Raw genomic sequence first — 27863 nt, forward strand, 5'->3', positions numbered from 1 at the left:
CGGAAGGCCACGTGACCCGCGGGCCGCGTGACGCGCTCGCGCGCCGGTAGCACACGTGACCGCTCTCGCGAGCGCCGGCGCGCGCCGGCCGAGGCCCCGCCCCTGCCGCCCCCCCACCCCCGGCTGCGGCGGCGGAAGGAGCCGGAGCGCAGCGGCCGCGGCCTGACGGGACCCCGAGCGGAGCCCCCGGCCCGGGCACGGCCCGCACCCCGCACCGCCGAGGTGAGACCGCCGCATGGGCCCTGCCGGCCCCGCGCGCCGAGCCCCTGCCCGCTCTGAGCGATCCGGGCCCGGGCCGGGCCCGGCCTAGGCCTGGGCAGGCCCCGCGCCAGCGGGCAGGCCCGGGCCCGTCTGTTCCCCCGCGCCCGCTCCGAGCCCACGGGAGCCCCGGCAGGAGCCGGTTCCCGGGTGCCGCAGGGGATTTCGGTGCTGAGGGCACACACCGCCGTGCGCGGGGTTTATTGGGACGTGCATTCATTTTCTGAAGAGCCGTGGAGTTGCGAGGCTTGCTCAGGGCCCCGCTGCTCACACGCTGTAAGCTGTGCGTGTACCCCCTACCCAGGCACGTGTTAAGCCCTCTGTTCTTCAGAAGTCTCTTGAGAGCAGCCGGAACGGCACAAAAATTAAATGAGCGGGTATCATATATAGTCAAATTACTGAACAAATACTCATCATTGAAACTTAATGAGCTGTGTTTCTAACACGTTACTAACAGCTTTTTTTTGTTGTCATTTCACCTCACTTGGACCACAAGGTGTGATTAAAAAGCAGCAAGGCCGTTGTTTTGATGTGGGGTCTGTATGTGTTGTGTGTTCCTTGTAGATGTCAGAAGACCTTGCTAAGCAGTTGGCCAGCTACAAAGCTCAGCTCCAGCAAGTCGAGGCTGCCTTATCTGGCAATGCAGACAATGAGGATTTACTGAAACTGAAGAAAGACTTACAGGTGAGAACTTGAGGGTAGGTGAAACATCAGGGTCTTTTACAAGTGTTTTAACTTTCCTAAATATTTGTCCTGCAACAAAAACAGACACTTGGTGGGCTCATTCCACATAGCTTGATATAGTCATGGTAGGCTTAGTTTGGAAAAACCCAAAGTATGGCCTATTTTAAGTATATTTTTTTTGGATTACTAAAAAAGATGTACTAATTTATACAGAAAACTTTTTTCTATAAACTTTGGCCAGAGAGGTGAAAGATATGCCAGTGCTGTCTTTACTGTGTGCTGGGTTTTAATTTTTTTTCCCTGAAGCATTTCTCAAAGTCATTATTTTTTGTGGCTTTTACTAATGCTGAAGCCTGATGGTTTAGCTTACCATGATGTTCTTACTGAGTTCTCAAATAACTTGATCCAGAACCTGCTTACTCATTAAATGCATCTCCAGTGTTAAAAGCTTTGGAGTGTAGTTTTGTATTCCTTGTGCATCTGAGTCTTGATTGTGTTTATATGTAAGAAAGGAAAAGAGTTGTGTTTTTCATTTGTTACAAGAGCATTGTGTGTTCCTCACAGCTAAAGCCCATTTCTGGTCCTTGGGATGTGGTTTAGTGACAGGAAGGCCACCAGCCTAATTTTAAATGTATGAGTGGTCTTTTAGATTCTTGTTCATATAAAGACACATTGGCATATAGCAAATCCCAGCAGTGCTGTTAAAATCTGTCATGAGAGTGCAAGATGCTGCTTCATTTCTGTTGTGGATTGCTTTAGCCATCAGGTGTAAAAATATATAAAACTATCCAATGCAAGGTTGAGTGACCACTGCTCTGTATGGAAGTAACAGTAATAAATTGGGGCTTCAAAACCAAAACACAAGTAGTGCCTCCAAACAGTGATCTTTAGAATTCCTTTTAAACTGCAAAGGCTTTGTGCCCACAAGGCACTTTATAGATCATCTGAATGTGCTCTGTTGTACACTGTTAAAAGCATGTGTATATTTTTATATTTTTAAAATGCACAGCAAAACCCATATGGGATGATATTTCCGATACCAACACGACCTCGGCTTTGATATGCAGAGATCATTGATGTGAAAGGACAACTTGCAAACTTTTTAATAAAAGCTTTCTGCACAGAATGGGGAAGATCTTTACACTTTCGTCCCCAAAAGGTTTGCTATCCGTATGTTCCACCTTGAAAATGACATAATGTTTTGCAGACTTGATATATGCCAACTAAGCAAACAACTGTAAGAGTGGGTTTGATGCATCAGTGTCCCAGCTAAACAGCTTTTTGTCTGTTCCAAAAAATTACTAAGGTTACTGTGTTACTGGAACATCCTTTTCCTATTATAAATACTGATGCATTTTGTATGCTTAAATTATTCAAGATTAAAATATTAGAAGAAACTGTTAGAAGTACTTAGCTTTTCACATTTCGGTTCGCCACAGCATTTCTAGGACAGTGTCTGTGCACCCAAGAACCAAACTTACCTTTTCTAGGATTGATGGCAGCTGTCATCTTCTATAATTGGAGATGAGATCTGTGGGTGTTGTGCTCTGGAGTCTAGAGCTCTGTCTGGCTTTGACCAGTTGGTCAGGAAAAATCTTGGCAAACTAAGTAGTGTTCCCTGTGGGTCACACCTCCTTATCACGGGGATGTGGCACCAAGCCATGTTGTTCAACCTGTTTGCCTGTACTGAGCTGCTGTGGTAGTCCAAGTCCTGCTCAGCAATTTTCTTGGAATGATCTCTTCTCTTAAAGACTTGAGAACTGTCTCATGGCTTGCAATAAAATTAATGTCTCTATCTTGTGAGCTGAGCATTATGGTATGTGGATATCAGATGAAGATTTTTACCAAAAGTTTGGTAATTTTAATAGCCTGGTATGTAAGAGACTTTATTAAATTGAGAGGATTCTTGGTAGACTTGTCTGAAACTATTCATATCCAAGTTCTAGAATAAGCCATCTCTGAGACAAGAATTAGTCAACAGTTTGGTGTTACAGCTAGTTGCAATACCTGAAGCACTTGTTTTCAGGAGTGGCTTGTGCCTGATGTGACGTATTTGACCTGCTGAGAGAGATACTTGTCTTAAGCCATGATGCCTCCTGGATTTGCAGAATACAGCTACCTGTATGTTAAGGAATAGTTTGGGATTTTGCACCTGGGAGGGAAAATCAGGCTAATGCTGTATGTTCTCAAATTAGGTAACTTGATAATTAAAATCTGTTGTGCTTCAGCTGTGGTATTAGGAAAATGGTGAGCTAAGTAGTAGAAGTAATTGTGAGTTCCTGTGCTCAGAGTTGCTACTGATTGTGCTCACTGGAGTACTTATTAACCAGCAGCTCCTCCAAAGCAAAGAGCAAAACTTTCATTAGCTGTTGGAAATTCAGACGTTGACATGCTGCAACAGAAACAAATTGTTAGGCCTTGATGGTAGTTGTATAGTTTATCAGATAAATGTGCATGTAAGTTTATGATGTATTAACTTACTTGGAAGTGCTTACAGTCCTTTAGGTTCTTAAGGGATGATGAACAGCTCCTTTACTGCATTTTCCTGAGTCTTTGTATGCCCATAGCTGAAGTAAGATGTGAAATGAGGAAAGTTCAGGCTTTGAACGCTGTCTGAAACCCTCCCCTGACTTAAGTGTTTACTGTTTGTTAGGAGAGTGACTGGTTCATGCTGAGGTACTCAAAGAATTGAAGATTTTTTCTTCTTTAGGGCCAACAAAATTTCTTTGCATTATACAGAACGTTTACATGGCCTTTTAGGTGCTGTCTCCTTTGACTTTTAACCCTAGTGAAATCCAAGAGAGGTCTTGATTGCTCAGTCTTTAATGTAACATTTACAGGAAAATGGGAGGGGTTTTTGCAAGTTGCTGCCTGAAAATGAATAATGTGTAAAGGAATTGGGAAGTTTTGTTACTTTGTCATCTTGAATTAGCAAGGGAAGGCCTGACCTGAAATCTTAAAGTGAGGGAACTTAGGAAAAAACAAACACTTCTATGAAAATGACTTAAGGAAACCAGTTCTTTATTGTGCACCTGGATGCTTTCTAGCAAAATGAGAGGGCTGCACAGCTTGGAGGGTGCTCTGCCACCCTGACTCTGGATGCTGCAGTTCAGCCAATGAGAGAAGTGCTAAAAAAAAATATAATATAAATTAGTAATAATAATATATAGTATAATATAGTATAAAATATATACTTTTTGAAAATTGGAGGAGGGCATGGGCAGCTTTACAGCAGTACAGTGAGGACCATACATATTTTTATCTACAATTGCAATTAATGAGTTTAATTAAATTACTAAAAAACCAAAGGGAGTGTAATTCACACATCAGCAATGAATATAATACAGTAACTTTAAAAAAAACCATACCAAAACCAGTAAGCTTGGGGTAAAAATATGCTTGGTTAGAGGAATTTGAAAAATTATTCTTTGTGGGTTTTTTGTCTTTTATAGGAAGTCATAGAGTTAACCAAAGACCTTCTTTCAACACAACCTTCGGAAACTCTTGCGAGTTCTGACAGTTCCGCATCCGCCCTGCCCAGTCACTCATGGAAGGTTGGGGATAGGTGTATGGCCATATGGAGTGAGGATGGACAGTAAGTGTAGAAAACTTCTCTAACAGTTACATGAAATAGTTCAATGGTAAGAGACTTTCATTCAGTTTGAATTGACCAGAGTGATGAAAAGCAAAAAGAAATTATGAAATAAATGTGGTATTAAGTGTTCTTGAACTGTTTATAAAAGGTCAGTATTTTAGATAGCTGTGTCACTGATTACTATGAAGAAAAATTCTTGCTGTATCTCAGTTTGGGCCTCTTACTGGAAGTTAATTTTAAATTTTTAATTTAAAAAGCTGGGTTTGGCTATAAAATAACTAACTATGTAATGTAACTATAGACTTAATCAACCTTTTGGGTTTGGTCTCTTATATATTAGCCTTTGTAGTTCTGGGAACCCAAGCAAATCATTATGACTCCATAAACTTCGAAATTAACATTTAGAAGTTACTTTTCATACTGCAAATGTGTAACTGTTGCAGTTTTAAAAAAATAACTGCTTATGCAGAACCAATATTGCAATTGTTACCACTTAGAGAGAGGCTCTATTATTGGATGAATGTGCTTCTTTTAACAATGTAGTAACCAAGTAAAGATTTTGGTGTAGCTGTTGATATCTTAAGTAGAAAACTAATCTGAAAGTGAACAGTTCTTCTGTTTATTAATGAATAAAATGTTTTTGTGTTAGAACTTAAAAATTGAATCTCTTAGTCTTAGGTCGCCATTGGGTCATTCTTTTTGGTCTGATCCCTTGGTTACAGGATCAGAGTTTGGGGAAGAGTGTGTCAGAGTGTTCATGGAAGTGCATCTTATTGGACTTTATTGTTCTGCTTTTTTTAGAAAACCTTTCTTCTGTTGCAGCATTTCTTAAGTGAGCAGTGTTTCATGAAGAACTAGCCAGACTTTAGGTTTTTGTGTGTTTGCACCTAACTCAGTTCAAGATGTTGGCCCACTGAAAACACACTAGAAATTAATCTAGTAAATATTAATAGGAATATTGTCTATGAAACACTTCATTTTTTTTTCCTCTGTTTGCTCTAGATATATCCTTTTGCCCTTTAAGTTAGACACAGTTATTTTAAATATTTTTGGAAATGTCACTTGTCTTTTTTTTTAATTTTTCCCAATTTGAGGTCAGTTTGACCAAAGTGTTTCATACACATAAATATGAAATTGACTGATTTCTGTGAAAATTTCACAATTGCTGTTTTAAATCAATAAGAAAACTTTTAAGCTTTAAAGTGTTGAAGAGGGAATGTTTTGAAACCTTCAGTTTTTCTTAATTCTTTGTTTTATGGAGAAAAATGGAACAAAAGCTTTGCACTTCTGAGCTGACATTTTCTAAAACTCCTTAATGAATTCTGTGAATGCAGCAATTTTTTTCCTATTCCATGACCTGCCAGAACTAAACCCAAATCAGGATAGCTGATTAGATTGGCCCCAGCATTATTCATTACTTGTGATAGCTGTGAGGGCATTGCTTGTTGAAGCTAAAGGTCAAATACAGCAGATTCCAGTCTTTGTACCTGTGTCCCTTTGACCTTAAGACAATCTCGTGGTTTGTGTTTTGCCCCTGAAAATGAAGGCTGGTATCTGCATATTTGTCACTTAGTGGCATTAGCTGGCTGATGTAGGTGTTGAAGGGCTGAGTATTAAAGCTTTACTCACATGCTTACAGCCATGATATCTTTACAGGTGTTACGAAGCTGAGATTGAAGAAATAGATGAGGAGAATGGAACAGCTGCAGTTACATTTGCTGGATATGGCAATGCTGAAGTCACACCTCTGTTCAACCTCAAGCCTGTGGAAGAGGGAAGGAAAGCAAAAGAGGACAGTGGCAACAAACCCATGTCCAAGTAAGTAATACACAGATGGAAGTCTGAATGCTGCTTTGTGGGTTGGTTTTGAGTTGGTTGTTTTTTTCTTCTTCTCCCTCAGCTATAAAAATTAGTAATTGGTAAAAAATTCATAATAATGAAATAGGTGGTTTTTTGTTTCTTTTTGTTTTAAATTTACATTTACTTAGTATCCTGCTGTGTCTAACACAGGAAGGTATTTATACGGGCTGAAAACATTTTTTTTACTTTGGGAAAAAAAAAAGAGAACATGTCAGAGATTGTTATAGTTCATCAGTTTGTTATAGCCTGTGATCCCTTCCCTAAAAGGTTGTTCTGAGGATGCTGCATTGTGGCATAGATTGACTCTTTCAACTTCATCATCTTCACTGAAGTAATCTTTGTCCTTTTCCTTCCATCCCTGTCCAATAATTGGTAGCATCAGAGTCCTGCAGACCTCCAGAAAAGTTTGGGCTTTTTACTCCAATGGGTTATTCATACTTTCCAAACTCGAGATGTTTCTGAAGTGTAGAAGTGCTGATAGGCCCCATTTCACCCAGAAATGAATGCACCCAATCCCTTGGGTGGCTGTGTTTGGCATGGGCTCCTCACATGTGCTTGGTGGTTGTTTTTATGCCAAATACATAAATTAGTAAGGTAATGCTTATTAATGGAAAGATTAGGTTTGGATTTTTAAGTTTTTGGGATTTTTTTTTACCTCCTAGAAATGGTGAATATTTATGAGTTTTATTTCTGTAATTTACTTCTGGAAAACTGATGTGCATATCTGTTTTACAGTCAGATTTTAGTTTGTTATAGGAGGAGGCAAAAACATAAAATGTGGGGTTTGGTTTTTGTTTTTTTTTCCTTTTCTCTAGAAAAGAGATGATAGCCCAGCAACGAGAGTATAAAAAGAAGAAAGCTTTGAAAAAAGCTCAGAGAATTAAAGAACTTGAACAGGAACGAGAGGACCAGAAAGTCAAGTGGCAACAGTTTAACAACAGAGCCTATTCTAAAAACAAAAAAGGCCAGGTTTGTTTACTTTATCAGTATGTGAGTAGCAACAGGGCATAGACTTCTGTGCAGTACCTTGGGAGAAAGAAGGAGGTGGTTTTTAAAGGGATGCAACACAGGGATTTGGGTGTCTTTGGGATTCTGAAGTGTGCATTTTTGTATTTGGTGCACTTCAAATGCCTGGTTTTTTTACTGGGTTGTTTTAGAGGAGTGCTGCTCCTAAGAGGGTGAGCTTGCACTTGGCTGGGAGAACTAGTCTTGCATCAGTTGCCAGATGGTGTTTGTTGGAGCCAAGAACCTGAGGGCCCCTCTAAACCTCCAAGTCCGGCTTCTTGCTGTATTTATGACCCAGCAGACACAGTGCTGAGGACGTGCCCTGGAACAGCAAGTGTAGGGCAAAAAAGGTAGCAAGGACATTAAGTCTTATTCCATTTCTGTCATGGCTTGACCAAGAGCTGTCAGTCATAGTGGTAAAACTTCAATCTTCCTTTTGAGCAATTATTGGAGATGCCCTTATGAGAGGTGAATTTTATTCCTTATTGGCCTGACTTGGGAACCTCAGTACCACAATCATATCCAGTACTGAGGTGCCAGAAGTTCCCAGCCCCATTGCTTCATTCAGTGACAACACATCAAAGCTGAGCTGGCCCTTAGAAAGCGTCCCCATCTGTAGGGCAAAAGTTGAGAATGTTGAAGCACTTCAGATGGTAATGATTGCTTGGTGGTTTTTTTGGGTTTTTTTTTGTTTTTTTTTTTTTTTTTTTTTTTTTGTTTTTTTTTTTTTTGTTTTTTTTTTTTTGTAAAATTTAATAATTTGTAATTATTCAGAAATGGTGTTTTCTGTTTTATTTCCAGGTGAAAAGGAGTATTTTTGCTTCCCCTGAGAGCGTAACTGGCAAGGTTGGCGTTGGAACATGTGGAATTGCCGACAAACCTATGACACAGTATCAAGATACCTCTAAATATAATGTCAGGCATCTGATGCCTCAGTAACAGGTGAAAAAGGTGGAACTTCATCTCTGCAGGGCTTTACACTTAACTTTTTATCATTATATTTTTCTAAAAGTAAATTATTTGTTGGCACATAGTGAGTAGTCCATTTTGTCACCATCACTTTGGCTTCAGCTGATTTGAGCCTTAAATCTCCAGCAATTGATTTGAACCCCCCAACCATTAAACTTTTTGTAGCAGGTAAATGTTCATGAACTGCTGTTGCCTGTTACTTTCAAAGCAGTATTTGTCTGCAGCTTTGACTCTTTCATTCATACCAGTAGTGAAGGTTTATTTTTCCCCCCTTTCAAAAAAAGTGGTGGTATAAAAAGGGCACCTTAAGAGCCTCCCTGGTTTCTGTAGTCACGGTGCTGTCTGTGACATGCTCAGCATTACAGAGCTGCTGCAGCTCTGGGAGAGAGCTGACATATCACATGGAATCGCTAAGGAAGTTTAAATAACTCCGTTACAAATCCACTGCAAATCAGTTTGTACAGCTGTAAATGAGGGCAGAACAGGGCTGATAGGATCTTTATTACTAGTGATCACTTACATTCTAGAAACAATAAATTTGACTTAATTCCAGTCCATATTTCTTGCGCTTGAATTTAAGCAGAGGAGATGCTGTTTCTTGTTGGTTGTTTTTCTTTGTTTTATAAATACTCTTCAAATTATAATAGGAAGTTAATGAAATGTAACCAGAAAACCATAGGACAAGGAACTGTACTTAAGATCCACCCCCCCTCCCCATCCCCAGGTATCAGAGCTGGTGCTGTGGAAAGGAGCTATCCTGTCCTCCCCTGTAGATCTTGTAGGTGTGTTGGTACAGTCAGAGCAGTGACAGCCTGTGCCCCATCCAGACAAGGAGAACCATGGCACAGATCCGAATGCCTAGATCCCACTTAGTTAGTTGTGAGTAAAGGTTAGTTGGGAGTTTGTCCTTGCATAACTGACTGGCCCTAGTGTCCATTGTACCTTCAGCTGTATTACAGTGCTGCTGAGCCCCTTCAGTTTTCTTCAGGAATCCACGTGTAAAAGCTCTTGCTTTTTTGTACTCTCTCTGTGATTTGCTTTCCTCTGTTCCTTGTCTCGCACTTACGGTAGTGATGCCACCTCTGAACCCGTAATGTGTTTGAAGAAGTTAATGGGTAGCCCTGTATACAATGTAGATATTATTTTTGTAAAATCTAGGGCTGAGTTAATGGACAAGAGTACATAATCTATTTCCCCCATTAAATAAAATGTGTGTCTTGTCCATTAACCCTGACCATTATTTCCCTGTATATTATGTTAATGTAGCTCATTTTGTAATTTGTTAACTAGATCAGGTCACGTCAGCAATTGTTGATGCACTGATTGGTGGAAATGTCCATCAGTTACCTGAGTCACAACTCAAGCTAAACTCTACAAGCAGTAGTTTAGAATCCATACATAGAAAAAAGTTCTCCCTGTAATGGGAGAAGGTGATTTTTATGAATACAAAGTGTGTTAATTTCAGTTTTGTATGTTTAACTTTTATTAAATAAAGTGTTTAAAATCTGCTGGATATATTTGTTGAAGTGGAATAATTCATGATGGGAGGATAATGGTAAATCATCAGGACAGGGGTGAGTACAGCAGAATCTGCTGGACAGAATGTAATACTCAGAAGTAGCTCTGAAGTACAACACACTCATTGCAAGATGAAGTAGGTGTTGCTTAATTCCTTATCTTCACTGGCAGCAGGGGCAGTTAAATTTTCTTTTGCATAGAAAACATCACAAGAGTAAAATAATCTGCTTTTTAGAAAGGGAGTTTGTACTGCAGCCTGCAGCTACAAACACATCCCAGCAGTGACATTAACTAGGTGACAGTCGTGCCACACTGACAGCTCAGTGCTAAGGAAGGTCACCTGTCGTCTTTCACAGGTGGCTGTGATACAGTGTCCCTTTCACTTACCCATAAGGAGCATCTTGAAGTCAGAACTGACACATGCTAAAGCAGGCAGAACTGCAGTTTTCAGGTAGGCTATTCTGAACTCCACCTGTTCTTTTAACAGAAAATAGTCTTTGGAAAAGAAGGCTCAATTCATACCTGACATAAGCTACATCTGCTCATCTTCAATTTAATAAATACAATCAGTAGACCATCCCAGGGCTATTTATTTGTTCACTAGCCCTGAAGAGCAATAGAGTGAGTTATCAGAACACAATGGGTGGTGTGAGCCTCCCCTGCAAGGGACAGTCCAGCCCAAGTTGTTTTAGCTGAACCTTTAAAAAAATTTAGCAAAACTTACACCTTTCCACTGAGTAATTTACTGTCACCTCTTGTAATGGGGTGCTTCATGAACTTTGCTGCAACTTTTCTGTTGGGCACTGCAAAGAAGTGCTGAAAGAAAGTTTCGATTGGCTTTTTCCTGAAATACCTTACCTGGAATAAGTGAAACAATGAGACCACTGTGCCTGGGGTGGTCCAATCTATGAAGAGAAAACATCTTGAGAACGACTTAAATGAACAAAAAAGCTGCCCCACCGAAACAGCTGTGTTGGCCACACAGCCATTCCTTTTTTATGCTCTTGCCTCATCTACAGGATGGGCCAGTTCATTGTAATCTGGCTTTGGAACACAGCCTTAGTAAAGTGGCTTGAAAAATTCATGTAATAAAAATAAACCTTGCGTGAAGCAATGCTGGTAATTGCCAAAAGTTCCTTACATTACAAATTCTGAGTTGACCTGAAATGTAGCTTATGGTATTTTAGTTGGTTGAGGTTTTTTTTTACAATTTTCCAGTTTTATTAACTGGTCTAGACAGCAAGAAGCCTGGGAACTCATGCTCTGCATTGGGCCTTTGCACACAAATTACCTACCGCAGTGCCAGCAAATCCTGCTATAAGCAGAGAGCACTTAAAGACACTGAAATGACAGGGAAAGTTACTGTAAAAGTAAAGAGTTCAAACCCCCCAAGCTATAGAGATGGAAGAGATACTTGTCAGAGAATAGAGATTTGTGCCTGTCAGATAAGAGTATTGTGCAAAATGACCAGTATGGGCTGCATGTTTCTTCTTCAACCATTTCCTATAAGGCCTTACTTTTATCTAGTGTAGCCTCAGTCCTGTGCAAACTGAAACCCATTGTGGAAATTAAACCAGTATAAACCTGACTCAGATCTTGGATTGCCCCAGTCAGTTTAAGTATTTAGAAGTCTCAACAGTAGCAAACTCAAATTCTCATGGTCATGGCAATCCATTTCTCTTTTGCCTTCCCTAAAGCCAGTGAGTGCTGTGTCACTTATTTATGTAGCTGCTCAATCTCACGCGTTTGTAAATATAAAAAGGGACTTTACCTGAGAGGACTGCAATTCAACAATGGAGATGTTTAGAAAGCAAAACCTACAGCAAACTTCTGTGCTTCCCCTTGAGGTTCTGATCACCAGCAGCAACTGTGGCAGGGTCTTGGGAAACAACCACTCTCTTTGCAAAAGTTATGTGAAGAGTGAGGTTGTGGAAAGCATTCCTGGCCCAGGCCCAAGAGAAGGACTGCTGCCTGGCAGCTGGTGCTGCTCTTTACGTTGCAATTCATCCAATCTTTTTCTGGGCTCTAAAAACCTTCACTGAGATGGTAAAATACAGAGGGACATTTGCATTGGGATGATGGTACTACCTACCCAAACCAGCTCTGGTCTTAAGCTGAAGGCTCTGCTACATAAAAGCAATTGCATTGCTTCCTTCTGTAAAGCAATTCCCTTTCTATACTGAACTCACCTCACAACGACTCCTTGGTCTGTACAGAAGTGCAAAGCCTTCCCACACTGGGTGCTGACTGAAAAAGTCTTGCTCTCACCTGTGGTAATCACATATCCTCTGAACAGAGAGAGACATCTCTCCCCCAGGATTTTCCTGGGAAGCTGTGAGAAGCTGTGAGAAAACTTAGAGAAAAGAATTAAAACAATTATTATCTCTCTTTCTGCACAGGTTGTTTATAGATATGATATTCCAGAGTATGGTATTAGTTCACCAATAGAGTGAGAGGTTTTTACTTTAAAGACCAATCAAGTCTCAGCTTAGTGAGGTTATAAAAGATGCACTATTTTCTATTAAAGGCTTCCTTTTCACCTCCTGAAGACCCGTCTTTGTTCCTGTCCCTGACTCAACACTGACACTCACCTAGACTAAAAGGTGCCGTTACTTCCCAAAGAGACATTATCCATGAGGAATATGAGTAACGCTGCATTTCACACCTTACCTGTCTGACTGACCTGCTGAAACTGGTATTTCCTGGTGTGATGGATACTATTTTGTAGTGTTATCCACCACTCTGGGATAGGAAAGAGTTTTTGTATTTCCCCATCAAGCCTTCCAGGAGGAGATCCATAACAATTAATTGTTTTGAGACATATTTTTGAAAGGGGATTAAATGGAAAGAATTTCCTAACCTTAGCTGAATGGAGCATTAGCAAGAGCACTGGTAGCCCAAGTCATGGCCTAGGCCTGTGTACATTTTAACTAGAAACCACAATATTAAAACCACCATAAAATGCTTTAAATTCCTTCAGGGCTTATTCTGCTTTGCTGCAACATCCCTCAAGATCAAAATTAATCTTTGCTGAAGCTGTATCCTTGCTGTATTAAAATAAAGCTTCCTCACATGTCTGCAGCACAGCAGTCTGCAAGCCAAGATGTTGGATGACTTGCTAAAGGCCAAACTACCCAGCTCACCCCACCACTTGCTCCAGGCCTCACTCAGGTACTACAAACCAAGGGGCTGATTTTTTCCAGTGTGATAAAAATAAATTGCTACCCACAGCTTTTACAGCATGGCTAATGTTGAAGATCTCTCCCAAAATAAACTACATTTCACACCTTTGACCTGCATCAGCCAGGCCAGCAGCACCATGTGACTCAACTGCTCAGCTCCATACAAGCCCACACCTTGAAGGACACATGCACTCTTCTCCGAGGCTGCTCAGAAATCCCTGATCCTTGACATTTTTGAAGGGATCTCAACACATGCATGTTGTGAGACAGCTCTAGTTTTAGCAGCACCCCAAACAGAGCCCCTCCATAAAAGGTATTTAGTACCACAGCCACAACTCCAGTACCCACAGACCCCCAGTTCCTGCTTCTGCCCAACCACTACACGGATCAGTCCTCTTTGCAGGAGGAAATGAGCAGAGAAGCAGAGGCCAGTGCTGATGTATTATTCCCAGTTAAACAACCTGCCTTTCAGTGAAATGAAAACTTTGTCTGTGCAGACACGACTCTCCTGTATTCATCCTCCCAAATGTCACTCAGATTTGTTGGCACATTTCAAGAAGATGTGACAGCACATCAGTGTTTTCTAGGTATTTTGTGCAGACTGGGGAACAGAGGGGCAGAAGGACACACTCCTCTTCCCCGAGGGTCCTACAGGACAATTCAGAGATTGCACTGCTGATGCAGAGGAGTTTCAGTCACTATCAAGTCACGGAATTTCTCACTCACCGAACAACGTGTCCATGGGAGAAAGTTCCAGGAAAAAAAATTGGACTTTATTCTGCTTTTATAGAGCTTTTCATGTTATCACCTCCCTAACCTCAGAATGAAGTCCTGTTTTTTACCATTCTCTTCCAGGAAGTGACCTTGATTTCTCTCTCCAATGATGCATGTTTGGTGTCAGAAAAAATGCCACAAGAAAAGCTTATGATTCTGGGTGGGGGGGAAAGAGAACAACTATTTCCAGTTAGGGCACCCAATGGACCTCACTTCACTGAAGCCAAATGTTTCACCCATTCCAACAGGGCAACACAACAAACAGGGAACAGCAAGTACAAGAGAACAAAGCAGAAAAGCAGGAGGCTGGAGCTCACAAACAGATGGTAGCAAACAAGCAAACAAACAGACAAAAGGAAAACACAATCACCAACCCCAGAAAATGATAAGTCTGTCTAGTTAACCCCCTTTCTATTGACCCAAAGATTTCTTGAGACAGACAGATGTGAGACCACCTTCGTCACTGACATGCTGCTAATGGAACGGACATTAAAATGACCTTCAAGTGACAACTCGCCACAGGATAACCGTGACAAATGCAGCCAGATAGTCATCTCCACCTTGTCTGCAGACACGAGATGACATTCCATAATACACTTGTGTCAAAAGAAGGAAAATGCTGGATGGTCTTTTTAATGGGTTTGTCTGTAGCAAAGAGACCCACTGGGGATCTAATTTACAGAGGGAGGACTTGACAGAATGAGCTTATGAGGCAGCTTTGCGTGCGTGTGCAAGTGTGCCTACTGCATGGGAAGGCTGCCTCAGGAAAGTGCATCCAATTCTGCTTTTACAGGAAAAGTCACCATATTCTTGTAAAATTATAGCAACTTCTCTAAAAATTGGTCGTCTTGAACACTGCAACACAAGAGACCAGAACAGCAAAGGGAGATTTGAGGAGGATGGCAGCTGCGTGAGGTAAGAAAAGGCAGAGTCCCCAAAGGAGAAATAAAGCAGGGCAGGACAACTTTGAAAGGCCAGAGAAATGTTTCCATCACATAAGAAATTATCAAAACTCTAGCTGAAATCTGCTAGGATCTGCTACAAAGAACCCACCAGCAGCAGAGCAACCAACCCCAGGTCTTTGGAGTTATTAGAAAGGTTCTTAGTTTTGTTTTCTTCCTCGACCTCCCCCTGGCTGGACCACTGCTGCTGGCTGAGCAGTCAGGCAGGTGGCTGGTGATGGTAATTCATCTCCTGTGACATTTTCCCCACTTACTTGCACTTGATATCAGGACCCCTTTGAGACCACAACACTAGAAAGGTAGGAAATACCAAACTGTCCCAGAGCATTACAAACAAATATTTCAAATGCATTTATTCCAACCATAGACATGTCAGTGTTTTATACCAACTAGGAGAGCACAGCCGTTCTCCATCCCTTGAGCTTCAGTGCTTCTCAGCTGTTGTATTGCTTCCTCAAGTGGGCATTTAACACAAACAGGAATAAGAGGAAAAAGGAGGTGCTGGGACAGCTACAGAAAACGGCTCATAAATAAATAAATCCAACTGGTATCCAACTGCTCAGCACCAGCTCTGCCAGTGGTCAACACTTCCAAGGAGAATAATAAATAAGTAATGCCATGCTGAAGTTTCCTACTTTTCACTGCTCTACAGACTGTTTCAAGTCTTGTGTAATTCAGAGATCATATAGATCCCAAACGTAAATCCAAGCAGCATTTTTTCTTTCAAAGCCCTTGGGCTCCATTTGTAACCTAGAGCTTAATTCACTCTGTGGCAGACTCCTGCTCCTGCCAGGTAACCTCCCAGAAAGAAGAACAGATGGACTGAGACACTGGATTACATGCACACAAGTGAAAACATGTTTAACAACTGCAACCAGATGCAAACCTAGTAAGCAAATTAATTTTAAAAAAACCCAGACTGGAGAGAAATCATTCATTACAGCCATGGAAAGATTATATCTCTACTCAAGCATGTGTGTTGTGCATCTTACAGAGAATGACACATTTTGGAGAGTGGGGGAGACATCAGAGTATTTAAACACAGGCAAGTTATCACAGTGCTAAAGTCTACATGAGACTCGTTCAGGATGTCACTGCAGGACCAAAGGGCACAAGAACAGCAGTTGGCTGAAGTAACAGGAATGACCAAGATGGAAGAACACAACTCATTTCAGATACAGAAATGTTTAATGGCGTTAAAGTGCTACTTTAATGGGGACCATATGCTAACATTTAAACACAATTCCACTGCACTGCTAAATATGGTTGTCTTTATTTTTTTACTTTATTTTACCTCTTTTTACCCAACCCTATCTAAAACAATAAAATAAAATCTAAAGGACTGAAATTAACAACCCATTCAAATCAGCAATAAGTTATGAATTTTATAAAGCATTTTTTCATCTTTTTTTCTTAGTAATGACGGGTAATTAAATTACTTAAGGATATACAAAGTTTCAAACAATGCCATAGGTGAAGACTCTATTAAGGTTTTTAAAACTTGGAAAACAAAATAATCCTGGCCATTAAAAAGACAAAAATAAAAAAGCAAAGCCCTCAAAGTGCAGGTTAGAATGCTTGTCTTGGAGAAAATTAGAAAACATTTGCTATAACAGCTCTTAACAGCACCTGCACAGATAAGATGGCAAGGCCCTTGGGAACAGGACGTGCAGTCAAAACGTTACATTAACATGAGAGACGTGCTGAGCTTAACTAGGTTAACTACTGGACTGGAACTTCAAAAGTCAGCAAAGGGAATGATTCTAAAAAGAAAACTGAAGAAACCCCCACCAAACCTGGCCTCTTCCAGCTTAGCACAGCCTTCATCCATTGTGTGCATGGCAAAAAAAAGGATCTTTGCATTTCATTGGGTCAAGTGCTTCATCAAAACAGAGATCTTTTCATGGCATAAATTCATATAAAAGACATCTAAGGTTTCATATGGACAAGCTCTAAAAAGATGCATCAGACTTGGGGTGTTTTCCCTCCCAACACATTTACAAATGTTTATCAAAAAATCACTTCAAATAAAAAGGTCATAGTGGCTCAGTATCTGGGCATGACTGTCTGGTGTGTCACCTCTCGAGTGCTGGTTTCGTTCTGCCCTCAGCTGGCCATGTGCCTGCGAGGGGCACACATCTACCGGGGATCTGCTGGCGCTGGCACAGCCCCAGGCCTGACAGCCCGCCCTGTGCTGGTAGATTACAGGTGTGTACCTCTCACTTTAGCCACGCTTCAGAGGTACTCACTGCTTAAATGATGTCCAACAGAAAGCTGAGTTGAATGGTGTTCTCCCCTGAACATCGCTGCCCCTCTCCCTCTGGGCACAGAATGAGACCTTAATCATTATTGTCACTGTTATTCCTAGGCTACGTAAGCCTTCTGAGATTTCCTAGTAATTTGTGACAGCATTAGATTGTGGTAAGCTGTAGGATACAGTCCTTTCAGGACCACAAAAGCTCTTCAGAAGGGCCTAAATTAGGTTGTTCAATCTGAATGCAGTGTAAGAAATTTTGACATTTCTCAGATCTCATGACAGAAAGAGAGGGATGAGTCTCTAGTATCCTCTTTCAAACAATTTCAAATAAATTCAAAACAAAGTGTTTCATCACTAAGGTCTAGATCCAGGTCCCACAGAAACAAACGGATTTAATTGACTGCAAAGGGACTAGTATTTGGCCTAACTTTTTGCCAGCAGAAATTGGGATTGGTAACATGACCAAATGGACAAATATGGGTTTCTGGGGAGGCTTCCTTTACCCAAAAAGCTTTATATACAGGTCTCTCCAGGCCTAGCTGTCAATATGTCAATTCTGAAAGAGGATACTGGCATCTAGGACCCAGTTTGATCATCCCAGTGAAATCATTCACCCTGCACTGTTGTCTCACTTGGTTCTAGGAAGCAAACGAGAGCTTGACACTGGCGCTGGAGTAACCCTCATCACTCCCAATACTCTGCAAGCTGCTGTGATCATCAATGTCACTGATGCTGGTTGTGCTGATATTGTCCACTTCTCCATGGGAGAACTCTGTGCTTTCAACGTCCACTTCAATCTCTTCTAGAAAGGGAAAGGAAAGAAATGCACACAGGTTAGCACCACACAGCCAACTGCCCCCTTCATGCCACTGAACTCCTGGGACTCCCCCAACACAGGCAATGAAGTGGTCATCTGGCAGGTTTCCCCTGGAATGAGGTGGGCTGTGGTCATTATTTATAAAAAGACTAATACCAGCCTGGAGGCTTTTGTAGGGATTTGGCAAAGGGGCTTCACTCCTGCACATGCCAGCCACAATGTCAGCATAGCTGAGCCACCACACACACTGAGCTTGTCCCACTACCTCTTTCTTTGGATCTCTAATACCCCAGTGTTAGAAAAAAAAGAAGAAACAGATAAAATTGAGTGCAAGAGAGAAAATGAAGCATTAAGTTAACCCTAAACATGCTAATTGCTTGACATTATATTGCCAAAGCCAGGACCACACACAATTTTAATGAATTACCATTGCAATCTGGGTTACTCTCACACATGTTCAGTGGATTTTGGAACAGACATCTTGTTTTTAAGAAAGACTTAAAAAGTAAAGATCTAATTAACCAGGTATCTTGGTTCCCATATTGTTCAGTAATTTTCCAAATGATTTTTGTTTTAAACTACAGACTCATACTCAAAGTATCCATCATCTTCTGGTCTGTCAGTAAATATCAAACCATCTATTGTGCCTAATGCTCTGTCCACTGCAGGGATATTTTTAAAAAGGAAGTTATCTTAATTCAGTTAGCCATTCTAATATATCTAGCCAGTTTTGACTGAAGAGGTGAACTCAATGGAAAGTTTGGTAGGGGGGGCTGGGGGATAGGTGTGTGAAACATTGGTTCCAGTCTCATTAATATTGTCTTACATTTTCCTCTTTGTGTTGCCAAGAGATTCAGCAGACCAAAAATCACAATAAGCATCTAAACTTTACCATCTCTTTCAATACCACGGAAATCATATCAAGTTGACAGCAACAACAATTCTTCCAGCCTTAGAACTCATGCAAAATACTAAACTCTCCCTATGTATATGTGTGTATGTGCCTGTGTGTGAGCAGAATCAGCAACCTAAACACCAAAGGCCACAAGAAGGGGAGGCTGAGAGATGAGAAATGGATGAATCTCATTCTCTCACTTCAGAGTCCTGGCAGTTCCATGCTGGCTCAGCAACACCCACCTCGCTCCGAGTCCGAGTGATCCGAGGAAATGGTAGATCCAATGCTGTCCATTCGTATTCGCTCTATCTCCTGAGGACCCTGTAGCTGTTCCAGTCTTCTCTTTAGGAATCTTTGTTCTCGTTCCAGGTTCTCAAGCTGGTGTTGGCTTCTCCTCTCAGCCTCTTCAAGTTTCTGACATGATCAAATATAACTCAGTATTTGCTTTTATCCTTTTCTCCCTCCCTCCCACCTGCCTTGCTTAGACTTTCCCAGTCCCAGAAGGATTCAAGCTACAATTGCCCTGAACCAAGCTGCCTTGCAGTCTCCAAGCACAATGCCCTCTCCCCACATCTTTCCATCTCAGGTGCTGATAAATCATACCCATTAGTACACAGGGTCTCTGAGGACTGAGCCTCTCCAGGGGAAGCGCTGTGAATTGCAGCAGCCTGTGGGTCATTCTGCCCGGGATTGGACACCTGCATTACCGCCTCTGCCCACGTAGGGGCCTCAAACCCCCAAACCAATCCACTCCAGGGTTTCTTACGAGCTGCTCCAACATAAAAACGTGGCCCGGGAGTTCTGTGTTCCTTACTGCATGGTTTAGAAGGATTTCTCAGAAACAGTTTTCTATTCAGTGAGTGATTTACATAACCTACTACAGATTTCTTTGATCACAGCAGGGAAATCTACCAGGGCACTGTTCTTTGTTTCCTACGACAAGCACATTGCATAAGGAGGAGTCATTTCAGGTTAACTCTGTACCTTTGGCAGCACTTTTCCTCCCTCATCACCCATTTTCCCTCTCTATATCCTGACCTGCAACGAAATATTTCAGCCTCTCCCAGATACTGACAATGCTGCATTTTCTTTTCACGTCTCACTTTGCCAAAAGTGGAGTTGGAAGAGCACTGGGCTGGCTGGAAGGTTCACACATGGAACTCCAGCAAGCCAAACCTGTCTCACAGTCTTGTGGTTTGTGCTAATGCTTCAGCAGTGGAAACTCACTAGCACACCAGAAAAAAAGCTGCATTTCCATCAAAATGCAGTCACTCAACAGTAGGTATGTTTTTCTTTAAAGAGATGCAGCTGTCAACAAAAATCACAATATGGAACAAGATCTTTGCTCTTCAGATCCATCATTTTTGCAGTTAAGGAGTTCATTATGGACTCTTCCAACAATAGGGCTTGTGGCAATGATTAATGGCTAACCAAGGGGGCAAGGCTTGCTTGCTCTTTTTATTTATTTATGTATTTATTTGTTTATTTATTTATTTATTTATTAACAGTGTCAAAACTCAGTTTCCTTCAACAGAGTTAGCTCTAGGCAGCAAGGATGAGCAATTGCATTGCACTTCCCAAGAGCCCACGCTGAAAGCAGCAGGGAAAGGCAGCTCTTACCTTGATATGTGCTTTGGCTTTGTTGAGCAGCCCAAGCGTGGTGTGCCGGGTGCAGTCTGGTCCGAGCGGTATCAGAACTTTTAAGCGTTCTAGACACAGGCGGAGGTGAGCTCGGCTGCAAGGGGAGAACAGGAGGATCAGAGCCATACTTTCTGAAAGGGAATGTCATTTCTTTCACTTCTGCCACCCTACAAGGTGGTTTTCAGGCTTCCTTGTTTCTACACATCACAAAATTCCCCTCAGGTACCAGCACAGACTGCCACTGAACTATTTACACTTCAAACATCAGCTGCTCACCAATACTTTCATTATTGCTAACCTCTGACAGACACTGTTTATTTTCTTGCTGTCTGAACTGATAATCTGACCCATCTGGATGAACTTTGCGCAGGGACAAAGGCACATAGGAAAATGGTACAAGTATCTCATGGATTCCTCTGACCTATTTGCAGTCTGTTTTGCTAAGAAGAACTTTTGTGAAAGTAGTTTTGAGTGACTGGTACCCCCTGCATGCTTGTTTATTGCTAGCTCAGGGACATTTGCTATGAACTGACCTGAACACCTTCTTTTTGCATGAAATTAAGATCATCAATGAAAAAAAATAGTCAATTCAAAACACTGAAACAATCCCTGGTGGCAATTCAAGGAGCGAGAGGCATAGTAGTTCCCAAGAACTGCACTCTTACTCCTTCCTGGGCCCAGGTCTGAAATGCTGCTAGGGGCGCAAGGTCTGTGGGAATGAGAGAACCCAAGACCTTCCCCTGGGCAGACTTCTGACCTTGGCTCACATCTACAAAGACAGGCTCCAGCACAACAGCACTGCTGGTGATATGATCCATTTTCTGCAGAACATGGCAACACGTCCTGGGGTACATGGTTCAGGCAGCAGTGGCAACACACATTGTCCTCAGCCTGCAGAGGAAAACTGTTCCCACTGTCTCCTCCTCTAGATCACATATGCAGGGATGAACAGCAGATTTATGGAAAACTATCGAGTGTGAGTTGCCTTTTCCCCCTCCCTCTCTCTTTCCCAGACATTAATGATTTATGTCCAAAGTTGTCATCCCAATCAATAACACAATGACATCAGCTTTACCATTCACATGCAAGAAACACCAGTGCAAAAGACTCCTGAAAGCCTATCCCAGCCCCTGCTCATGCACAAAGAAACTGAATCTTAGCCTGATCCATCTCAATGCAGGGGAAGAAAAAAAAGAAAAAAGAAAGAAAAAAAAAAAGCATGGACAGTTCATTTCCATTTGTTTTTCAAATGCACTATTGCACCCAGTTTGAAAGGGGTGGGGGAGAGGAGTCTGTAATCAGGCAATTATGTCAGTGACAAGCAAGGATGATTAAGGGTGGAAGGGTCAGGGGTTTTGCTGATGAACTGTCAGCACAGGGGAGTGTTCACTGGCCGTGCTGTAGCTGTGAGCTCCTCACAGTTTCTACCATAAATCTCTTTACGAAGGGTTCATCATTCTGTTTCAATAACAGTCACAGGGCTGCATATTACCAGCAAGAACCTTGAAGAAAGCATGTTTTCCATTAAACATTAACAAATACAGGCGTGGGGAAAGGGAAATCATAATCCAAAAATCAAACTGAAAGAACAGTAATCACATCAATCTCATCTCTTACTTCTCAAGTTGCTCTAGGGCAAACCCCACTGTCATTAAACCTATATGGTTGACATGGGGGGAGTTTTTTCTACCTGGAAGCCAGTTTTCAACACAGAGCTTGGTCAGGAGTGCACCCACTACAGGTGTTTGCACTGTGTCCCATGATGACCAAAAGGGTAAGCAATGAAAAGGTATTGCTGGTTCACACTGGCACTACAGTTTGTGTCATCCCTCGGGAGACTGGACACTGACCTCTTGCACAGAAATGAAGAGGAGCAGGATCTTGTGGTCAAAGACCTTCTGGGATTTGAAACCAATTTTTGGATACGGCACAGACTTCCTGAATGGCCACACAGGCAAGTCACTGAGTCAGAGCTGTAAGAGCACAGCCATCAAGCTGCAGCACGGAGCACATGTGTTTCCTCACAGCACAAGTATCAGCTCCAGCCACACACTTCACCTACAGATCAGCTCAAATTCAAAACACAGATTGAGCAGACCTCAGATCTGGGGGTTCCACCTAACAGCAGACATCAGCATCTGCTACAGGCAGGCACCACAGACCTGGAGGCAGCTCCCAGCCCATGGTGAAAATCGAATTATTTGTGTAACAGGAAAAAAAAGTTTGGGGAATCAACATCTAACCAGTGGCAAAGACATCACAGTCCACTCCCAAATGCAGAGAGAAATGGACAACACATCTACGGCCTGAGCTTTGGGCTGATTCTCAGCACTGTGTTTTACCAGGAAATGGGAAGGTGCTGCACCAGGAACTGCAATTCCTGGAACCAGTGATCAGCTTCAGATGGGAGCAAGCACTGGCTGGATTGCTGAGACAGCAATCAAAAGGGTGGCACTGATGTGCCACGTCAAAAGCTGGGTTATGTGCAGACTGAACAACATCAAACCTGTTAAGCACCTGAAAGCAACAGGCAAAGGTTCAGCCATGTAATAAAACCCTGCACAGTTGAAAACCTTCCCGTTGTGCCTCAGGACTACAGTTGAGTGAAGAAGGTTACTGCTTATCCCAGGCTCATGCAGACCATTTTCAGAGAAGCCACTCCTCCCCGTGGCTCTGCTGGCTGTTGGCCAAAGGCTGTGGCCTGCAGCAGGGGTGATGGCCTGTGCCAGCACAGCAGGCATCAGGAAGGGCCACCTGCCTGGGACATGAGTGTGGTATGAGCTGATAAGCTCACAAGGGCACATAGCATGGCTCGGGCTGCAAGCACACTGCAGGGGCAGGTGGTGTTGACTGAGCTAAGGCAGGTTTCAAAGAGGTTTGACCAAAGCCATTTCTTCTGTGCTGCCTCTGGATTTTCCTCCTGTTTCACACTCCAAGCTGAGCCACACTGGGATGGGATGGAGCAACCAAGCCTGCAAACTGTCCTGCCATGTGACCACGTTGCTTTCCTTTAGAGAGAGCCAACTAAACAACTTCCCCAGCTGTTACCCCTCTGCTGCTTCCTTACCTTTTTATTTTTAAAATCTAACCCAATCACAGTTCCTGACCTCTCATAACTTCCAACAGCCCCAGTGGACCATGATGGGTTCTTAAACCACACAGCACACACTGCAGGTCTGACAGACTGATGGGTGCATCAGAAATAAAACTCTAGAGCCCCAGGAGGAGATGGAGTCACTGCTCACTGAACTAGATGTTGCACAGAGGGCTATGGTCTAGCTGACAAAATGGTGATCGGTCAAAGGTTGAACTTGATGGTCTTGAAAGTCTTTTCCAACCTAAATGATTTTGTAATTCTTTGAGAGCCATCACAGAAGACTTAGCTAAAAGACCATTTCAGAGAGCAAGCAATTGTAAAGCCATTAATCTTTCTTATCAAGTCCTGGAGCTGCCCCAGGGCAGCTGTAATTCCACAGGTCATGCCATGATGCCAGTGTCTTTTCCCCTTGTTTACCTGGACTCTGTTGCAACGTGGCTTTGACAATGCTGCAGGCTCTTGTTTTCAATGAAAATACCAGCATTGTGCAGCCTCCAGACAGAGCCAGACGGCTTTCCATGTAAACCACTGGATTATGCCAATATTTGACGCATCTGCCAGTATCTAGAAAAACAAGTCTAAAAGCCCATATTGTTATATAACAGAAAAACAAGGCAGGCTTGGTGCAAAGGACTGCTGCCTCTCGCTCTCTTGATCCTGAGGAAGACAGAGGATGACAGAAGGAGAATTCCAGATTCAGCAGAGGCTGAAACTTTTGAATGCTAGCTGCAGGGGAGACAGGAAAAGCTGGAGCCCTTCCTTCTGCTAAAGTGGGAAAAAATCAGGCTCTCACAGCAACATCCTGAGCACATTGTAGATGCTTGATGTGTTGAAAGAGAAACCTGTGAAGGATTTGAAAGAAGGGGGCTCTCCACTTTCCCAAGGGATGAGCCTGGTTCCCTCTTCCTGCTCAGCTTGATGAGAGGGAAAACTCCTGTTTGAGATTCCCATACTGGGGGGCACATTGGGATGACCAAAAAAGGAGGAAAACACCTGAGAGGTTTCAGAAACCCAGAGCCAAACAGAAGCTAAGAGCTGAGGATCACCCTTTATCTTGTGTCACCTGGCCACTCTGGCTAGGACAGAGCCCCTCTGTTGCTTGTGCTTCCTCCTCTGGGGCCAAGAAGAGACTAGAAGCAAGTTTCTCTGGGATGTGGAGGGCAAGCAGGGCAAGGATGCCCTCTCTTCTCTGCCAGGAGCTGCAATGGGCCAGGAGACTGAAGCAGAAGGAGGATGAAAAAGCCCTGCAGTCCCACAGCCCTTCCAGCAGATCCATAAGCTGTAGAAGGCTGCACGTGGAGGAAGGGAATACTGGCCCTTGAAATGGCAGCCCCAGTGCTGCTCACTGGGCACCTGCTGTTCTCCCTGCTTTCCCTTTGTGACTGTGCAATTTGGATTATCTGACTGTATCTGGATTATCTACTTCTACCCTCCAGCTCCCCTCCAAGGTCCTCTGTCCTGAGCCTGTATCAGAGGAGAGCCTGGCTCTTGCTCTGTGCAGCCCCCCCGCCCTTGCACTTGGCTCTGGCTCTGGCTGCAGAGGGCTGTAATTTCACAGCCTGCTCTCCTCTCCTCCCCAGCTTCCAATGACATCACCCACTCTGATTATATAAAGCACAGGGAGGAAGCCTTTATTTGTGCGTGCTTTTTGCTCACAGCTTCAGCTGTCTCAGTGTACAACACACATGCAAATCCCACTGCAGGAACTGGGCTCTCTTTTGCCTGAATCAAAACTGCACTGCAGAAAAAGGTGCGAGTGCAAAAAAAGGTCTCTGTTTCCTTCCCCCACACCTCTAAATACATTTTTCAGGAGTTTGGGTAGGAATGAACCTAGCACAACACTCTACACCATAGCAAGCTAGGCACAAAGCCACCAGCTTCCTCCCTGCCTGGGAAGTCCCCAGAGAGCTGAGGGACCTGTGCTGGCAGCTCCAAGCTCTGGTCACAAAGTGGCTACACAGGGGCTGGAAACTTAACCCTCTAACAATGCCCGATGGGTCCCTGCAAGGGCCAGCCCAGGGCTGTAAGGCCACTGGCAGTTTCCCTTCCTGGGCCCTGTGTGCTCAGCCAAGCCCCTGTGCAGCGTCTGACAAGAGGTGCCTCCCACTGCCTGCTCCATCCTCCTCTGGTCAATGCTGCAGAAACAAGCCATCCCTAAATGTTAACATTGCCAGAGAGACAGCAGCTTCTTTGCCAGAAGTGGTTTGGGATTTGTGCAGTGTTCTTGCCAACTTCCACCATAAGCAGAAGTGATGGAAACTGGGAAAAGAAACTTTCTCTGCTGAGGAGTCAGGGAACTGTGCGCACACTTAGCTCTGGAGCAGCAGGTTTACCAGACTCAGCAGTATCCCCCTGTCAGACACTGCTGAGAGACTTTGCTGAATCAAGGCCTGAGCATCTGCAAAACACACACACACACACACACACACACACACACACACACACACACACACACACAAACTCTCTTCCCATCTTTAAAAGATCAAGCCTCCCTCCCAGCAGGAAATGACCAACTCGCCTCCAGCAGTTCAAAATGCTGAATTCTTAATTTTGTATGTTGAAAGAAGGGAGCATCAGAGGGAAAAGAAAAGAATTTCCCAGATATTTTTGTACTTATGCCTCCAGGTCTATAGGGCTTGAATTCAACAGTGGATTTAAGCATGTGCTCAACATTAGGAATATGCTCAAGTTCCACTGAGGCTAAATCAGACACTTGATCTTTTTGAGATGTTAAAAAAATAGAACCAAACCCAAAGAAGCACCAAAAGAACCAGAAGAAGGAGGACCCTAACATGGAGAAGGACATTATCATATGTCTCCCCTTCCCTCAAAGCCTTTTCAAAGTCGAATCTAATTTAACCCTGAAATTAGAAACCATCAACTTTGTTTGGATTTCAGAGCCTAACAGATTGTCTAAGAAATTCAGGAGGGATCACTGGTTAAAGAAAGCAATTCCTGAAGAAACACCACATGTGACCCCACATCAATAATTCACTGTACGAGAATGATTTTGAGATAGAAGTAATGAACAACACATGCAAAAACCACAGGGCAGGGAAAGTACGCTTTCCTTCTAAAAGCAATTCACAGGTCAGAGGATGCTTATCTCCAACAGCCATCGAACAACTTGATGTTTTTTCCTTACTCTTGTCCCTGACCCCCAGCCCAGCCCTCTCAGCGAGGTATCTGCTCCCTGCTTTACCAAGCACTTGTCTCCAGCGAGCAAAGAGGTTTTTCCAAGCACCTGGCTGCGGGCTGGAGGAGGCAGGAGCAGGCTGAGCCCCGCGGTCCGTGCTGCAGCGCAGTTATGCAACTGCTGCGAGCCCTCTGGCCACGCAGTAACGCTGCGGTGGCGCCCGGCCAGCCTGCAATACACACACTCACACCCGCTCCCCCTGATTCCACAGGGCACCACAGATACACGTCTCAGAAGGAAATCTGACTCACAGATGCACAGCTAAAAGTTAATATTCTCCACCTGAGCTGTGAAATCATTCACAACAAGCTTTGCTTTTGGATTTTTAAATCAGGTCTCTCCTCATGATCCTTTTTGTGCGTTTGCTCCCAGTTGGAAGAGGATACTTGCTCATCTGACCCTGTTTCCAGTCAATTTCTACCGATGGCTCCCTGACACGTAGGAGTATTTTTATTCCAAAAGCTAATAAAAACTGCCATGAAAATTAACTGAAAAAAAATCCTTCATATTTTTAAATTTTTACATGTAAAGATCTACCATTTAAAATAAACAAAGAAATGAAAACTTAAGACTGACAATAAAAAGACCTGACAACATAGTATAAATTAGGAATTTCAAGGAACAAAAAAATTCTACAAGCAACATTTTCAACCTTATCTTAACCATGACAGGTCTGCCTGCAGAAGTTAGAGATGAACATGAACCCAACTGTATTCTCAAATCAAGGGCAAAGGAAAAACAAACTACAAATGATGAGATCTATGACCTAACAATGGTAAGAGCAATAATAGAAATAAAAAACCCCAACCCCAAGGCAATGCAGTTTTTCAAAGTCACACAAATCAATGTACCTCTGCCTGGTGACAAGCCATGTATCAGGCAGATAAGGGGTGGCACAGTGCATAAGAAAGCAGAGTCGTGATTCAAGGCCATAAGTGGAAACAAAATACAAACAGCAATGTACTGATGTACTCCACAACTGCAGCGTTTTGTCCAAAGGCCACCTCAGAGACAAAACCAAAACCAGGTACCCTGGGAAAGGGAGCATCTTACCAAGCAACTGAAATACTGAGGCAAAAATGGTCGATTTCGGGGCACATACATCCTTCTCCCCATCTGCAACAGAAGCTGCAAGCTTTAAGGTAAGCATAAA

The 27863-nt window shown here is 42.9% G+C and overlaps 2 protein-coding genes across 4 annotated transcripts in view; one reads left to right on the forward strand and one right to left on the reverse strand.

The window, feature by feature from the left end:
- Positions 1-100: 100 nt before the first annotated feature.
- Positions 101-9884, forward strand: SMNDC1 (survival motor neuron domain containing 1). Its single transcript, XM_053983597.1, has 6 exons — positions 101-222; positions 823-942; positions 4395-4537; positions 6194-6355; positions 7213-7366; positions 8204-9884. Exons 2-6 carry the CDS (start codon positions 823-825, stop codon positions 8339-8341), a joined length of 717 nt encoding a protein of 238 aa, XP_053839572.1. The 5' UTR covers positions 101-222; the 3' UTR covers positions 8342-9884.
- A 6092-nt stretch (positions 9885-15976) lies between these two features.
- MXI1 (MAX interactor 1, dimerization protein) overlaps positions 15977-27863 on the reverse strand; it is a 55760-nt gene continuing 43873 nt past the window's right edge. For 2 of the 3 annotated variants that reach the window (XM_053983594.1, XM_053983596.1), the window contains exons 4-6: positions 20397-20511; positions 19019-19190; positions 15977-17866 (exon numbers count right to left, since the gene is read on the reverse strand). In XM_053983594.1, coding sequence (XP_053839569.1) covers positions 17703-17866; positions 19019-19190; positions 20397-20511 — 451 coding nt within the window. In that variant the 3' untranslated portion in view covers positions 15977-17702. Of the gene's footprint in view, positions 17867-19018; positions 19191-20396; positions 20512-22934; positions 23174-27863 lie in introns of those variants that run through there. The other variant, XM_053983595.1, reaches the window with a different exon arrangement.

This window comes from Vidua macroura, chromosome 8 (assembly GCF_024509145.1).
Source record: "Vidua macroura isolate BioBank_ID:100142 chromosome 8, ASM2450914v1, whole genome shotgun sequence".
Taxonomy (NCBI): Eukaryota; Metazoa; Chordata; class Aves; order Passeriformes; family Viduidae; genus Vidua; species Vidua macroura.